The 16,090-nt window shown below is 42.4% G+C and overlaps 6 protein-coding genes across 6 annotated transcripts; all 6 read right to left on the bottom strand.

Moving 5' to 3' along the window:
• Positions 1-265: 265 nt before the first annotated feature.
• Positions 266-2,352, bottom strand: LOC136445821 (zinc finger protein 431-like). Its single transcript, XM_066443963.1, has one exon. The coding sequence runs from the start codon at positions 2,350-2,352 to the stop codon at positions 610-612; it is 1,743 nt and encodes a 580-aa protein (XP_066300060.1). The 3' UTR covers positions 266-609.
• A 1,826-nt stretch (positions 2,353-4,178) lies between these two features.
• On the bottom strand, positions 4,179-7,156 carry LOC136446042 (zinc finger protein 271-like). The gene is made up of 2 exons (XM_066444318.1): positions 7,022-7,156; positions 4,179-6,325 (listed from the first exon to the last, which is right to left on the bottom strand). Exon 2 carries the CDS (start codon positions 6,321-6,323, stop codon positions 4,317-4,319), a length of 2,007 nt encoding a protein of 668 aa, XP_066300415.1. The 5' UTR covers positions 6,324-6,325; positions 7,022-7,156; the 3' UTR covers positions 4,179-4,316.
• A 474-nt stretch (positions 7,157-7,630) lies between these two features.
• LOC136446043 (gastrula zinc finger protein XlCGF57.1-like) lies at positions 7,631-9,849 on the bottom strand. The gene is made up of 2 exons (XM_066444319.1): positions 9,732-9,849; positions 7,631-9,254 (listed from the first exon to the last, which is right to left on the bottom strand). The coding sequence occupies exon 2, from the start codon at positions 9,250-9,252 to the stop codon at positions 8,062-8,064; it is 1,191 nt and encodes a 396-aa protein (XP_066300416.1). The 5' UTR covers positions 9,253-9,254; positions 9,732-9,849; the 3' UTR covers positions 7,631-8,061.
• A 188-nt stretch (positions 9,850-10,037) lies between these two features.
• Positions 10,038-13,946, bottom strand: LOC136446328 (gastrula zinc finger protein XlCGF57.1-like). Its single transcript, XM_066444679.1, has 2 exons — positions 13,843-13,946; positions 10,038-13,046 (listed from the first exon to the last, which is right to left on the bottom strand). The coding sequence occupies exon 2, from the start codon at positions 13,042-13,044 to the stop codon at positions 11,569-11,571; it is 1,476 nt and encodes a 491-aa protein (XP_066300776.1). The 5' UTR covers positions 13,045-13,046; positions 13,843-13,946; the 3' UTR covers positions 10,038-11,568.
• LOC136445822 (zinc finger protein 239-like) lies at positions 11,044-11,511 on the bottom strand. Its single transcript, XM_066443965.1, has one exon. The coding sequence runs from the start codon at positions 11,509-11,511 to the stop codon at positions 11,044-11,046; it is 468 nt and encodes a 155-aa protein (XP_066300062.1).
• A 1,085-nt stretch (positions 13,947-15,031) lies between the features above and the next one.
• On the bottom strand, positions 15,032-16,036 carry LOC136445823 (zinc finger protein 782-like). Its single transcript, XM_066443966.1, has one exon. The coding sequence runs from the start codon at positions 16,034-16,036 to the stop codon at positions 15,032-15,034; it is 1,005 nt and encodes a 334-aa protein (XP_066300063.1).
• Between the last annotated feature and the right edge of the window lie 54 nt (positions 16,037-16,090).

Raw genomic sequence — 16,090 nt, forward strand, 5'->3', positions numbered from 1 at the left:
TCTATAGAGTATTATTTGTGATTTTACAGAGGTTTCAGTACGAGGCACTGTATTTGGCACATTTGCCATAATCCCCGAATGTCTCCTCTAAGGTAGATTTTTTACTACAGATCATCATCATAGTCATAGCTTGTCGCAGTGCATCTCTATCCATCTACTACAGATTAAGACTACAGTTAGCATCGTCATTCCTGAATGGGACCTTAATAAATAATTTATTTATTTATTGGAAGTATAACAAGACAATACACGGTCTAAATTAATAAATAATAAATATGGCTTTTCACGTTTCAATAGGACAAAGTTGTACGCTGTACCTTTGTCATTTAGATTAAGCTTCTTTAGCATGTGTTGTCAAATATATAGATAGTTGAGATTTCCTAGGTGCAGAGTAGTTACACAGATGACAGTCTCAAGTTTTTTTCTCCAGTATGGGTTCTCTTGTGTCTGTCTGGATAAGTGAGACCATTTAGTTGAAATGTACCCACAATCTCACACATATAGATTCCTCTCCTGGGTGCATGGCTAGATGTAGGTCCAAAGAGCGTTTGTTCGCAGTAAAATAGTTACACTCGTCACAATCGCATTTTTTTCCTCATGTATAGGTTCTCATGTGCTCGGATAGGTGAGAATTTTTAACTGCCCTGTTTCTACACTACCCACACATTTAGGGTTCTCACTGTGCCTTACTAGATGACGGTTCAGAGCAGGTTTCTGTGCAGCAGAATAATCGCACTGGTCACACTTGTAGGGTCTCTCTCCAGTATGGGTTCGCATATGTTGGGATAAGTAGGACTTTCGAGCTGTCCTATACCCACACTCTCCACATATGTAAGGTTTCTTACCAGTGTGCTTTGCTAGATGTTGGTCCAAATTTGATTTGCGTGTTGTACAATAGTCACACTGGTCACACTTGTAGGGCTTTTCTCCTGTATGTGTTCTCATATGTACGGATAAGTCACACTTTTGTGCTGCCCTGTACCCACACTCCCCACACATGTATGGTTTCTCACCAGTATGATTTTTTACATGTCTGACAATAGCAGATTGGTCTGCAGTAGAATAGTCACACTGGTCGCACTTGTAGGGTTTTTCTCCTGTGTGGATTCTCGTGTGTTTTGATAAGTTAGACTTGTAAGCTGTCCTGTACCCACAATCCACACACACGTAGGATGTCTCACAAGAGTGTTTTGTGATGATGTGTTGATCTAATGTAGATTTTAGCCTTGCAGAATAGTCGCATTGGTCACATTTGTAGGGTTTTTCTCCTGTATGGATTCTCATATGTACGGATAAGTTAGACTTCCTGGTAGTCCTGTACCCGCACTCCCTACACGTAAATGGTTTTTCAACAATGTGTTTTGCTGTTTTATGCTCGTTCAAATAGACTTTCCGTGCAGCAGAATAGTCGCACTGGTCACACTTGTAGGGTCTTTCTCCTGTATGGGTTCTCATATGTCGGGATAAGTTAGACCTTTGAGTTGTCCTGTACCCACACTCCCCACACATGTAGGGTTTCTCACCAGTGTGTTTCGCTAGATGCTCGTCCAAACTGAATTTCTGTGCAGCAGAATAGTCACACTGGTCACACTTATAGGGTTTCTCTCCTGTATGGGTTCTCATATGTCGGTGTATGTTATACTTGTGAGCTGCCCTGTACCCACACTCCCTACACTTGTAGGGTTTGTCACCAGTGTGTTGAAACAAATGCCTTCCCGTATTGCCTTTGCTGACCTGTACCTGTGAGTATGATTTGTTGTCAGGTTGGGGCAAGTGTACATCACACGTTTCCTGCTGCAGGCCCATGTCTGTTGTCTGGGTCTCCCTGTTGTCACTCTCCTTCCAAGGATGTCTGTGATAGTCCATCTCCTTCCCAGGATGTCCAGCACACAGCTCTGAAGTAGATAGCTCACAGCTTGAATCTCCCGTTTCGTCGTTTGGAACGTCCTTTTCCTCGTCCTGCTGCCGTCCCGTGTCTGTTGTCTGCTCCCGACAGTTGTAAGCCTCGTTCAAAGTATGTCCCGTCGGTAGGGTTGCGCCGAAGTAGTCGTAGGATTCCTGGTCCTCACTGTAGGTGTCCTGGCGCAGCAGCGCGTTTTCTTGTCCATCCTGTTGCCACCCCGTGTCTCCCGTCTCCTCCTCTTCTATATGCGTCTGTTGCCATGCAGTGTCTCCCGTCTCCTCCTCTTCTATATGCGTCTGTTGCCACCCCGTGTCTCCCGTCTCCTCCTCTTTGATGTGCGTCTGTTGCCACCCCGTGTCTCCCGTCTCCTCCTCTTTGATGTGCGTCTCGTTCGCAGTTTGTTCTGCATGAAGCTCTTTAAAAGAAGGCGAACATGTTAACCCCGCCATGTCTGAAATGATGGTGGGAAAATATTGGTTAGAGAAGGATAATTTCTATTAACGTCTTCCAGAAACCAGAAAATTAGGAGGGCGCAGATTTTACACAAGAAATACTTCTGTCCGAACAGCCGTCGTAGCTTCCGAGAGATCACCTGGTTTTTCCAGTAATAAGATTCGAAAGTTTCCGAAAATACAATTCCTCATTTCTGCACCATTTCTGACGGTATTTGTTAGGTAAGAAACGACAATTGGCAGCTGTTAGTAATTTACCGTTCCGTCAAACTCAAATGTCGAGCGGAAGCACACCTCTAATAAGCCTACATCAATCGTAATTCCGACTAAACATGTGCAGTGTCGAAAGTAAACAAAACCCACATGGGCGATGTTATGTACATCGAGATTATGTCCAGACGAGAACTGTTTACAAGCCAGGGACCTTCACCTTTGACACTGCACATGCGTACTCGAATCTCCAAGTGGGCTTATATTTTCAGAAGATACAACAACGCGATTTGTGCACCATATAAATTATAATGATATATTGAAGGAAGAAATCGACAAAGGCCAGCTGTTACATCCCATGCATTACTACCGATCGCAAACACACTCCTAATTCTACTTTACCGATGAACAAGCACCAACCAGGAAGCATCAACGATAACCAAAGGTCTTAGCTGTAGGTCAATGGTGATCAGCGGTCTCCATGTTTTATGAAAATCCGTAAATATCGCGTTAGTTCCGAGGATATGATACAGAAGACGATCGGGAGCAAAACAAAATGGCCGATGCTGACTCAGCCGGGGGGTAAAGGTGAAAGGTCACAGACCTGATACGCGCTTGATGGGTCAAACCACACAAAGGCGCACAACGTTTCACTCGGTTTGGAGCCCAGCACTGATACGTTTCTACGGTACATCTATCTCTACTTCTTGATGCTACTGGGCAATACCCCTTGCAAGTGTCTCGACAAGGAAATACGCCTTATGTGGACGAAGGTGGTGGTTGTGGTGTGAGGAAAGAATTAAAAGTTAGAGGAAAAATTAAAAGAAAAAAAGATATCAACAAGACTGTGACTAAAAAAAAATGTAGAATCGGTCAAATTTCTATGGTTGATATCCTTATTTTCCAAACCTTTCACCACACAGATGTACTAGCGCTCCTCCCTAATGTTTCTAATCGGAAAGCAGATCAGTTACCGTGCGCCCGTCCTCATTTATCCCTGATGTATTAAGCCCCTTGCAGTGTACCATATTCCATCCCAATATCTAACATTAGTATATAGACTGTAACGTTCTAAACATCAACATAAACCATTTCCAAAACTCTCTTGGGTTTGTGTAATTCATTTTAATTCGGTAAATGCATCATTAAAACTAGCTTAGGTGCGGAACCTACGTCTATATAGGATTAGGTGCGATTTTACACATCACAAAGTCTCCCACTTAAGCACATTTTCCACCATGGGCTTTGCTAACACTCGTTATATTTTGAAAATATATTTACCAGAATAACGCCAAATTTTCATACATGTCAGTATAATATAAATTGTTATAACATTAAATACTAAGATTACTAGTTTACGGCTAATAAAGTACAAGTAAATATATACTACTACTTATTACTTCACAAATATAATTATTGTTTCAAATGTTAGCTATTCCTTAGCACAAAAAAGGATAAACAATTAAGTAAACTTAATATAGAAAATCGTTGATAATCCTATGATCACAAACATTTCTACATTGAACGTCAAAAAACAATAAACTGTCAACTTTAACACAGATAAGACAAGTACAAAAGGTGTATGCTGTACAATTGATCATACATTTTTATCGCGTGTCTTCTCAAATGTCTAGAGTACGGGTGCAGAGAAGTTATACAGATGTAAGATATAAGGTGGGAGTTCTCACATATTATTATAAGGAAGACTTCCGAGTTGTCCTGTCAACGCACTTCCCATACATGTAGCCTTTCTACACAGTGTGTTTAGCTAGCCTGTGCTGTACCAAATTGGATTTGTCTCCAGTAGAATAGTCGCACTCGTCACACTTGTAGGGTTTTTCTCCTGTATGGATTCTCATGTGTCGGGATAGATGGTACTTTTGAGTTGTCCTGAAACTACACTCTCCGCACATGTAGGGTTTCTCACCACTGTGCTTTGCCACATGGGAGTCCAACTGATGTTTCCTCAAAGCAGAATAGTCACACTGGTCACATTTGTAGGGTTTGTCACCTGTATGGGTCTTCATATGTTGTGATAAGTTATACCTTTGAGTTGTCCTGAACCCACATTGCCCACACACGTAAGGTTTCAAACCAGTGTGTTTTGCTCTGTGTTTGCGTAAACCAGATTTCTCTGCAGCAGAATAGTCACACTGGTCACATTTGTACGGTTTTTCACCTGTATGGGTTCTCAAATGTCGGGAAAACTTAGACCTCTCAGCTGTCATGTACCCACACTCCACACATATGAAGGGTTTCTCATCAGTGTGTTTTGCTAGATGTTGGTCCAAAGTGGATTTCTGTGCAGCAGAATAGTCGCACTGGTCACAGAAGTAGGGGTTCTCTCCAATGTGTTTAGCTCGCCGATGTTGTCCTAAATTGGAGATGTCTCCAGTCGAATAGTCGCACTGGTCACACTTGTAGGGTTTTTCTCCTGTATGGATTCTCATGTGTCGGGAAAAGTGGGTCTTTTGAGCAGTCTTGTAACTACACTCTCCGCATATGTAGGGCTTGTCACCACTGTGCTTTGCCAAATGGAAGTCCAACTGATGTTTTCTCAAAGCAGAATAGTCACACTGGTCACATTTGAAGGGTTTTTCCCCTGTATGAGTCTTCATATGTTGTGATAAGTTATACCTTTGATTTGTCTTGAACCCACATTTCCCACACACGTAAGGTTTCAAACCAGTGTGATTTGCTTTGTGTTTGCGTAAACTAGATTTCCCTGCTGCAGAATAGTCACACTGGTCACATTTGTACGGCTTTTCACCTGTATGGGTTCTCATATGTAGGGATAACTTCGACCTCTGAGCCGTCTTGTAGTCACACTCCCCACATATGTAGGGTTGCTCACCAGTGTCTTTTGTTAGATGTTGATCCAAAGCGGATTTCTGTGCAGCAGAATAATCGCACTGGTCACACTTGTAGGGTTTTTCTCCAGCATGGATTCTCATATGTTTGGATAAGGCAGACTTATATGTTGTCATGTACCCACACTTCTCACACATGTAGGGTTTCTCACCAGTATGCACTTTTAGATGTTGGTTCAAATTAGATTTTTGTGCAGTAGAAAAGTCACACTGGTCACACTTGTAGGGTTTTTCTCCTGTATGGGTTCTCGCATGTCGAGCTAAAAATGACATGTGAGCTGCCCTGTACCCGCACTCCCCACATATGTAGGGTTTCTCACCAGTTCGTTTAACCAAATGCCTTCCCAAGTTGTCTTGACTCCCCTGTAGTTGTGAGGTTGGGTTGTTGTCAGATTGGGAAAGGTCTACAACACACGTTTCCTGCTGCCGAGTCCCCCTGCTACCAGGCTCGTTCCCAGGGTCTTCTGTACAGCCAATGGCCTTCTCAGTGTGTCCAGGATTATCACTCTCCTTCCCAGGATGTCCAACAGCTAGTTCTCCTGTAGAAAGCTCACAGCTGGACTTTCGCATTTCTGCTCTTACACCGCACATTTCGTCGTCTGTAACGTCACTTTCCTCGTCCTGATGCCGTCCCGTGCCTGCTGGCTGCTCCCAACTGTTGCAAGTCTTGTTCCAAGGATGTCCGGTTGGTAGGGTTGTGCCGAAATAGTCGTATGTTTCTTTGTCTAGTTCCTTGTCTTCATTGTACGTTTCCTGGCACAGCACGTTCTCTTGTCCATCCTGTTGCCATGCAGTGCCTCCCGTCTTCTCCTTCTTGATGTGCGTCTCGTCCGAAGTTTGTTCCGTGTTAAGTCCTTTAACGGGAGGCCCACATGTAAACTCCGCCATCTCTGAAATAATGGTAAGAAAATATATTTAAGAGAAAAACATTTTCTTCTATTAGAAACTAGAGCTGCAGACGATACACAGCAGAAGGCGGTCACAGCATTCAGACGCAGCTTTGCGCGCAATGGACAAACATCGTAATCCAACCCATAGTCTCAAATCTGTTGCATTCCTCCCCCATTCAACACAGTTATAGCCTGGTCACCACTCACCAGTCTATACGGGTCGGCTTAGGTGTGTTTTACCAGGCCCAGTTTGCTAATAGTCTATTGAACCGTTTCTGTCAGATTGTCATCTTAGCTTCCATATGGTTTCGCAGCCACCGTAGTTTCGCCGCCGCCGTAGAAGGTGGCGACGTAATTTAATCCAAGGCCGTAAACCAACACCCCGAGCGGGCTGAGCTGTCTCGGCGGGCGAGGGTCACTCCCAGCGCCATAGAGATATCGAGGAGCCGCCGATGGGATGGTTTCTAGGCTAACACAGTTACCGCCTCACTGACATGCACAGAGGAACCTCTACTGATTTTCAATGACCGTGCCGCACTACGTAAATCGACATTTGGCAGCTGTTTAATGCATGCCACGAATTACAGTTCGCTGTCCCCCTCCCCATCAAATACCGATCGCAAACACACACACAATTCGAATCTAACGCTGAACAAGCACCAACCAGGAACCATTAACGACAATCACATGTCTTACCTCAAGATCTATGGTAGTTAGCGGTTTCTACAACTTCTGGAATTCCGTAGAAATCGCGTCAGTTCTGAGGAGATGATATGGATGACGATGACGAAAAACAAAATGGCGGAATTCAGCTCACCGACGGGGAAAAGTTGAGAGGTCACACACCCTAGACACACTCATCTGACTATGGGTCAAATCACAGATCGCCGCATAACGCTTTAGGTAGCAGAACACAGTTTTCGGCCTTTACCTTCAACTTGGCTTATTGGGGTTTCTATAGTTAAGGACTACCTTTTCTCTCGGCACAAAGTCGAAAGTATGAGAAACATTTTGTTTGTGAGTTTCTCAACCTTGGTTAAAAAAACGGCGCTGTCGATTAATTGCAGGTATGTAATTTATCATTTTTATTCAATTCCTATCATAATATTAAACATCCTATGGTTATCTATATTCATAATTTTTCAATTTTTGTCTCAAATGTTACGCCTTCTTGTATCAACGACGGTTCTATGACTGATCCGTCCTAACAAGATTTCATGAACAACTCAAGACTACTAAACAAAAGATTTAAGAACACGAACAACATCCCTGTATAGGACTCAATATATCCACACAGACAATAAAAACACTTTGAGCTTTAATTATTATTTCGAACATCCATTTTCTGTATTGAAGGTTGGAAAATCAATTTAGTCTCAAAACTAACATATTCCTCTACCATTCATTCAATCTATTTCAAGGTAAGCTACTAACATGCTACAAATAGCAAACCGTTAGATAATATTGAGTTAACAAAAATGCCTATCACTATAATACCAATGGCTTGTTCTTCGGCGATGAATTTCACTTCTTAAAGTCCATTGTACCCAATGTTCTAGTTACCTATCTACATAGTTATACTAAATACCTAGTATAACTAGTACTACAGTTTTCCTATATAACTTTTTTTATAAGGTTCACGGCTGGAATCTTCCATTTCTGCACGATGGGCTCTCCTAGCCCAAGTTCGACACTATAATTTTTGTACCCTCGTTACTATCACATTTTGGTTTCTTTTAAGTTTGTAAATGTTTTCTACGATGTTGGTCCAAATTGAATTTCAGTGCAGCAGAATAGTCACACTGGTCACACCTGTAGGGTTTTTCTCCTGTATGGGTTCTCATGTGTAGGGATAAGGTGCCCCTTTGAGTAGCCCTGTACCCACACTCTCCACACATGTAGGGTTTCTCACCAGTGTGCTTTGCGAGATGTTTGTCTAAATCATATTTGTGCGCTGTCGAATAGTCACATTGGTCGCACCTGTGGGGCTTTTCTCCGGTATGGGTTTTCATATGTCGGGATAAGGCAGACGTGTAAGCTGTCCTGTACCCACACTGCCCACACATGTAAGGTTTCTTACCAGTGTGTTTTGCTAGATGCTTGTCTAATGTTCCTTTCATTGCGGCAGAATAATCGCAGAGATCACACTTGTAGGGTCGTTCTCCGGTATGGGTCCTTATATGTGCTAAAAGGTTACACTTCTGAGTTGCCCTGTACCCACACTGCCCACAAATGTAGGGCGTCTCACTAGTGTGTTTTGAACGATGTTGGTCCAAACTGGATTTCTGTGCAGCAGAATAGTCACACTGGTCACACTTGTAGGGTTTTTCTCCTGTATGAGTTCTCATATGTTGGGACAAGTGGCCCTTTTGAGTTGTGCGGTAATCACACTCCCCACATATGTAATTTTTTGTACGAGTGTGTATTAATAAGCTAATGTCTATGAGGGTTTCTCTGCTGTCACTATTTTTTTCTGGGTGTTCAGTAAATTCCATCTCTTTCCCAGGATGTTCAGGACTATCCATCACCGTCCCAGGATAGTCCATCTCTCTCCCAGAATGTCCATCACACAGTTTTTCATCAGTAGAAAGCTCGCAGCTGGACTCTTTAATTTTTCCTTTTAGACCGCACACTTTGTCGTTTAGAACGTCCTTTCCTTCGTCTTGCTGCCGTCCCGTGTCTGTTGTATGCTCCCTACTGTTGTAAGTCTCGTTCGAAGTATTTCCGGTTGGCTGGGTTGCGCCGAAACAGTAGTAGGTTTCCTTGTCTTCCCTGTCTTTATTGTTCGTTTCCTGGCACAGCGCGTTCTCTTCTCCATCCTGTTGCCATCTAGTGTCTCCCGTCTCCTTCTCATCGATGTGCGTCTCGTTCGGAGTTTGTTCCGCATGGAGCTCTTTAACAGGAGTCACACGTGTAAACTCTGCCATCTCTGAAACGATGGTACGAAAATGTAGGTAGGAGAAATGTCAATTTATTATAGAATTCCACGATTCCGGAGGCTAATTGCAGGAATACATTGAAAGGAGATAATGATAATAAAACGTACACAGAAATGAAATTAACACAGCTAGAGTTCCTTCCAATCTAAACAGTCTCTATTGGGTTTGATTTACAGGATGTCCAGATTATGAGATACGCCAAAAACTGATATTTCAAGCAACTGGATACAATTTTGAATAGTTGCGTAACTATAATGGTTGGCCATCCTTTCACTATCGCTCTACGGACTTTAAAGCTATGTGTATCTGGAATGGATGATGTGGTTTGAGAGTCATTTTGTAGTTTAACCATTGGCAGCTGCTAAGTCATAATTATACAGATCCATTGCCCCCTCCCCGTCAAAATACCGATCGCAAACACCCTTCCTATTCTAACTATCTGATGAACAAGCATCAAAAGGTCTCACCTGTAGGTCTATGGGGCTTAGCGGTCTCCACGACTCCTGCAATTCCGTAAAGATCGCGTCAGTTCGGCGTAGATCATTGGATGATACCAAACTCGAAGACGCAAAAACAAAATGGCGGATGTCAACCACAAATGGAGCAAAGGTGAGAGGTCACAATCCTGATACATACTTGACACTGGGTCAAACGACAGATCGCCGCATAACGCTTTACTCTCGTGGTTTTGAGCCTGTCAAAAATGCAGTTCTACCTCTATTTCTAGAATAGGTGATACTGGGAATTATGAGTATAGACACTCTCCCACTCGCTTCAATTTCAATTTCATTTATTTTACCAGGGAACATCTCAGATCTACGGATCTGCTTTTCGGATGACCCTCGGAACAACATTAAAAATACATTCAGTGAAAAAAGCACAGATATACAGATACACAAATATACTAAGTTCACATTTATTTTTGTCTAATTTTCTGTCCACCAATTGCCTATGTTTTTGTTCTCTACATTTCTTTGATTATATTTATTGTATTATTGGACTCCATACAGAATAGTGTGGAATTATTTTCTTTTACTTCAAGACCAAACAGCCTGGTGAAATCCAGTAGATATGCGCAGGATTTTTGTTGTTGTTCCTCGAACCACATTTATAACAGTCAACACCACATCGCTATTTTGGATCACACTATTCTGTTTTAACAAGTCTTTCTCTTTGCCATTTCGCCACTATGCCTAAGACTGCTAATGATAAATCATTGGCATTACTTACATACACTGCGCAAAGTTCTCAAAGATAATAGCATGATAAATAATGCTTTGGAATATATAAAGAACACTCAACACTGAAAATACAAGTGTACAGATAAGTACATGTATGCTATACAAATGCGCTTATTGTTGCAAATACAATGTTATTCTTTTGAATAAATCGACCAGCGACATTTCTAAAGTGAATTTTAAAACAGCTAAAAAAGTTGGCTTTAACACAAAATTTGCCAACGTATTGAAACTATTTCAAGTTTTAACATACATTTACAAAGAGTATTGGATATGTTATACGGTATTCAGTACAAGCGGTCTTCTTTTTTCTCCTGTATGAGTGTGCCCCCAGGGCACATTGAAAAACGCCATTACAGGCGATATGAACCCCCTGGATAAATAAATAAACAAACAAACAAACAAATGAGTTTTCATATGAAGCGGCAAATGAGATATTGTAGTAGTCCTGTACCAACAGTCCCCACGCATGTAAGGTTTTTCACATGTGGTTTTGTACGATGTTAATCTAAAGTGAATTTTTCCGTGCAGCAGAATAGTCTCACTGGTCACACATGTAAGGTTTTTCTCCAGAGTGGGTTCTCTTATGAACGGATAATTTACACTTTTTAGCTGTCCTATAACCACACTCATCACACTTGTAGGGTTTCTCCCCAGTGTGCTTACTCATGACGTGTACGTCTAAATGGCATCTATATATAGCAGAATAGTCACATTGGTCACACTTGTATGGTTTTTCACCTGTGTGGGTTTTCATGTGTTGGGATAGATAATACTTTCGAGTTGTCCTGTATCCACACTCTCCACACATGTAGGGTTTTTCTCCTGTATGGATTCTCATATGTACAGCCAAGGTAGACCTGTAAGCTGTATTGTACTCACACTCTCCGCAAATGAAGGGTTTTCTTCCAGTGTGGGTTCTTTTATGAACGGATAATTTACACTTTTTAGCTGTCCTATAACCACACTCATCACACTTGTAGGGTTTCTCCCCAGTGTGCTTACTCATGACGTGTACGTCTAAATGGCATCTATATATAGCAAAATCGTCACATTGGTCACACTTCTATGGTTTTTCACCTGTGTGTTTTTTCATGTGTTGGGATAAATAATACTTTCGAGTTGTCCTGTATCCACACTCTCCACACATGTAGGGTTTTTCACCTGTATGGATTCTCATATGTACAGCCAAGGTAGACCTGTAAGCTGTATTGTACTCACACTCCCCGCAAATGAAGGGTTTTCTTGCAGTGTGAGTTCTCTTATGAAGGGATAAGTTAGACTTTTGAGCTGTCCTGTAACCACACTCATCACACTTGTAGGGTTTCTCCCCAGTGTGCTTACTCATGACGTGTACGTCTAAATGGCATCTCTGTTTAGCAGAATAGTCACACTGGTCACATTTGTAAGGTTTTTCACCTGTGTGGGTTTTCATGTGTTGGGATAAGTTACACTTTTTAGCTGTCCTGTATCCACACTCTGCACAAATGTATGGTTTCTCACCGGTATGTATTGTTAGATGCCTGTCCAAACTGGATTGATGTGCAGTAGAAAAGTCACACTGGTCACACTTGTAGGGTTTTTCTCCTGTGTGGGTTTTCATGTGAACGGATAAATTGGAGCTGTAAGCAGTCCTGTATCCACACTCCCCACACATGTAGGGTTTTTCACCGGTGTGTTTTGCTAGATGTAGGTTTAAAGTGGATTTCTGGGCAGCAGAATAGTCACACTGGTCACACTTGTAGGGCTTTTCTCCTGTGTGGGTTCTCATATGTACGGATAAGTCACACTTTCGAGCTGTCCTGAACCCACACTCCCCACACATGAAGGGTTTCTCACCAGTGTGTTTTGTTAGATGTCTGTCTAAATTAGATTTCAATGATGCGGAATAGTCGCACTGGTCACACTTGTAGGGTTTTTCTCCTGTATGGGTTGTCATATGCTGGGATAGGTGAAACTTTCGAGCTGTCCTGTACCCACACTCCCCACACATGTAAGGTTTCTCATCAGTGTGTTTGACCACATAACTTCCCATGTTGCCTTTGCTCCCCTGTACCTGTGAGGTTGGGTTGTTGTCGGGTTCGGGAAAGTTCACGTCACACGTTTCCTGCTGCAGGCCCATGGCTGTTGTCTGGGTCTCCCTGCTGTCACTCTCCTTCTCCTTCCCAGGGCGTTCAGTACAGTCACTCGCCTTCCCAGGATGTTCACCACACAGTTCTGCAGTAGAAAGCTGACAGCTGGACTCTTCCATTTCTGCTTTTACACCGCACGTTTCTTCGTTTGGAACGTCGCTTTCCTCGTCCTGCTGCCGTCCCGTGTCTGTTGTCTGCTCCCAACTGTTGTAAGTCTCGCTCCAAGGATGTCCGGTTGGTAGGGATGCGCCGAAGTAGTCGAAGGTTCCCTGACCCTCACTGTACGTTTCCTGGTACAGCTCGTTCTCTTGTTCATTCTGTTGCCATCTACTGTCTCCCGTCTGCTCCTCTTTGATGTGCTTCTCGTTCGCAGTTTGTTCAACTGCAGGCACATTTGTTAGCTCCGCCATCTCTGAAACGATTGTAGAAAAAAAGAAAATATCAAAGAAATATCTAATCATTTATTCTCTCAGAAAGGGGAGCAGATTGTGTATCCGTTTTAGCTTCTGAGAGCTCACCTGATTTTTCCATCACTAAGATTCAAACATTTCCTTTAGAATATATATATATATATATATATATATATATATATATATATATATATATATATATATATAAAGAGAGAGATAGATAGATAGATAGAGAGAGAAAGAGAGAGAGAGAGAGAGGTCGCGATTTCTGCACCGTTTTCTGATGATACTAGTGCATAAAGGTAGGAGAACTCAAACTCATGCAATCTCAAAACGGACGTATTCCTCTACCATTCATGACAGTTTTCGCCTCTCTGAATAAGCTATAGTTCACGGTTGCTACTACGCATGTGCAGTGTCAAAGGTGAAGGTCCCCAGGTTGTACACAGTGCTTGCCTCGACATTTGCATAAAAATGCCCAGACGGGTTTTGTTTACGTCTCGGCCGCTTTCAACTTTGCGTAATAGCAACCGTGAACTAGTTTATGTCATGGAATAATCTCACACTACTTTGTACCCCAACTACTGATGACTACGCACGCAGCACCTGTTCTGTACAAATCAACAAATGACAGCTGTTACATATTACGCATAATCACAGTTCCACTGCCCCCTTCAAATGCCGTCCGCCCATGCCCCCCCCCCTCCCCATACATCAGATACTGATCGCAAACCGACCTCTATTTAAAAAAAAAAAAACAATCTATACTACTGAACTAGCACCAACCACAGGTCTTACCTGTAGGTCTTTGGTGGTTAGCGGTCTCCAAAATGTCTGGAATTCCGTACAAATTGCGTCAGTTCTTCGGAGACGATACCGAAGACGCGTAGACGGTGACGCAAAAACAAGATGGCGGAATTCAGCTCACAAAGGCCTTAGGTGAGAGGTCACAAACCTGATGTTCACTTGAGTCAGGCCACAGATCGCCGCATAACGCTTTATATTACTGCCATGGGTTTGATTCTAGCAGAGATGCCGTTCTATGCCTCTATTTATACTTGAGATTGAGTCAAGCTTCGACTTTTAGCCCAAATCAGGCGAAATCCGCTATGAGGAATGATATGCGCAGGACGTTTTGCTCGCCGATTAACATTCAAAATTCGAAGCACTAATAACTTGTTGAACTATGATTTTTTTTAACGAACTCGCTCAGTGCAAGGCCGTAGGGGGCCACTCATCTAAGCACTGAATTAATTCTTACTGAAGCAGCATCTCTTCGCCCTAGGTCAGAAACATCCATGCTCGGCATGACTTCACTGACCCATTACTATAGGAGAAGCAGGGATTTGAATCAACACCATGTATTTGGCTTTGTTAACAGTTATTCTATTTTGACAAATCTGTACCTTTGCTAACATAACGCCATGATTGGATATATCTTATATATACGGATAAGGCAAGGGAGTTATAATCATTAGACGATATGAATTAACACCAAGTCATTGGCTTTTCTTTATGATAGACTCAATTCAATTGAAAGCGATTAACCAAAATTACGTCAAATTCTCAAACATGTTGATATACTCTCTATATTGCTAATAGCTAAAACAATAGAATACACGTGTAAAGAATAACCTAAATACATATTGTATACAGCGTGCTTATTGGTGCAAATGCTATATTGATCTATAAAATATATTAGCCTAAAACAAGTTCATGTATCAGATGTTATCCATATTATTAACAGCATTTGCATGGTGGATGTAAAAACAACTGCCGCTTCGAAACCTCAAGTCTCAAGTCTAAAACCTAAATCTACATCATCATTACAGTACGACTTGGTGACTTTGTACATGCTTAGTCATGATGTTAAGTCAAATGTATAGACAGGTTATATTAGGATAGCTGAATAGGAGATACACTGGTGATAGTCAGTTTTTTTTCTTCTCCTGTTTAGGTTATTTAGACCTGTAACACTCTCTGCACTCTAGAGCTTCTCAACCATGTGCTTTATTAGGTGTCGGTCCAAGGAAAGTTTGTGTGCAGCAGAATAGTCGCACTGGTCACACTTGTAGGGTTTTTCTCCTGTGTGGGTTCTCATGTGTCGTAATAAGGCGGATCTTTGAGTTGTTCTGTACCCACACTCCCCACACATGTATGGTTTCTCACCGGTGTGTTTTCTAAGATGCTGATTTAATATGAAGCTCCGTGCAGCAGAATAGTCACACTGGTCACATTTGTACGGTTTTTCTGCCGTTTGAGATTTTATATGGGGATGAGTGACTCTTTCTTGCCGTCCTGTTTCCACGCTCACGGCACATTTTTCACCAATATGTTTTGCTAGATGTTGCTCTAAATCAGATTTCACTGCTGCAGAATAGTCGCACTGGTCACATTTGTAAGGTTTTTCTCCTGTATGGGTCATCATGTGGCGGGATAAGTGTGCCCTTTGCCTTGCTCTGTACCCACACTCCACACACACGTAGGGTTTCTCACCGGAGTGCTTTGCTAGATGTTGGTCCAAAGTGGATTTCAGTGCTGCAGAATAGTCGCAGTGTCCACATTTATAGGGTTTTTCTCCAGTATGTTTTTTCATATGATTGGATAAGGCAGATTTCTGTGCCGCAGAATAGCCACACTGGTCACATATGTAGGGTTTATCTTCTGTATGGTTTCTTATATGATAAGATAAGGCAGATTTTTGAGCTGCCCTGTACCCACACTGCCCACACTTGTAGGGTTTCTCACCAGTGTGCTTTCTTAGATGTATGTCCAACGTGAGTTTCCGTGCAGCAGAAAAGTCGCAGTGGTCGCATTTGAATGATTTCTCTCCCGTGTGTGTTATCATATGTCGGGATAAGTTAGACTTTTTAGCCGCCCTGTATCCACACTCTCCACACATGTGGGTCTTTTCACTTGTGTGTTCAACCACATGCCTTCCCACGTTACCTTTACAGCCACTCTCCTTCCCAGAGTGTCCAGGATGGTCCATCTCCTTCCCAGGATGCCCAACAAACAGTTTTCTGTAAGAATGCTAACAACTGGT

This window comes from Branchiostoma lanceolatum, chromosome 12 (assembly GCF_035083965.1).
Source record: "Branchiostoma lanceolatum isolate klBraLanc5 chromosome 12, klBraLanc5.hap2, whole genome shotgun sequence".
Classification (NCBI taxonomy): Eukaryota; Metazoa; Chordata; class Leptocardii; order Amphioxiformes; family Branchiostomatidae; genus Branchiostoma; species Branchiostoma lanceolatum.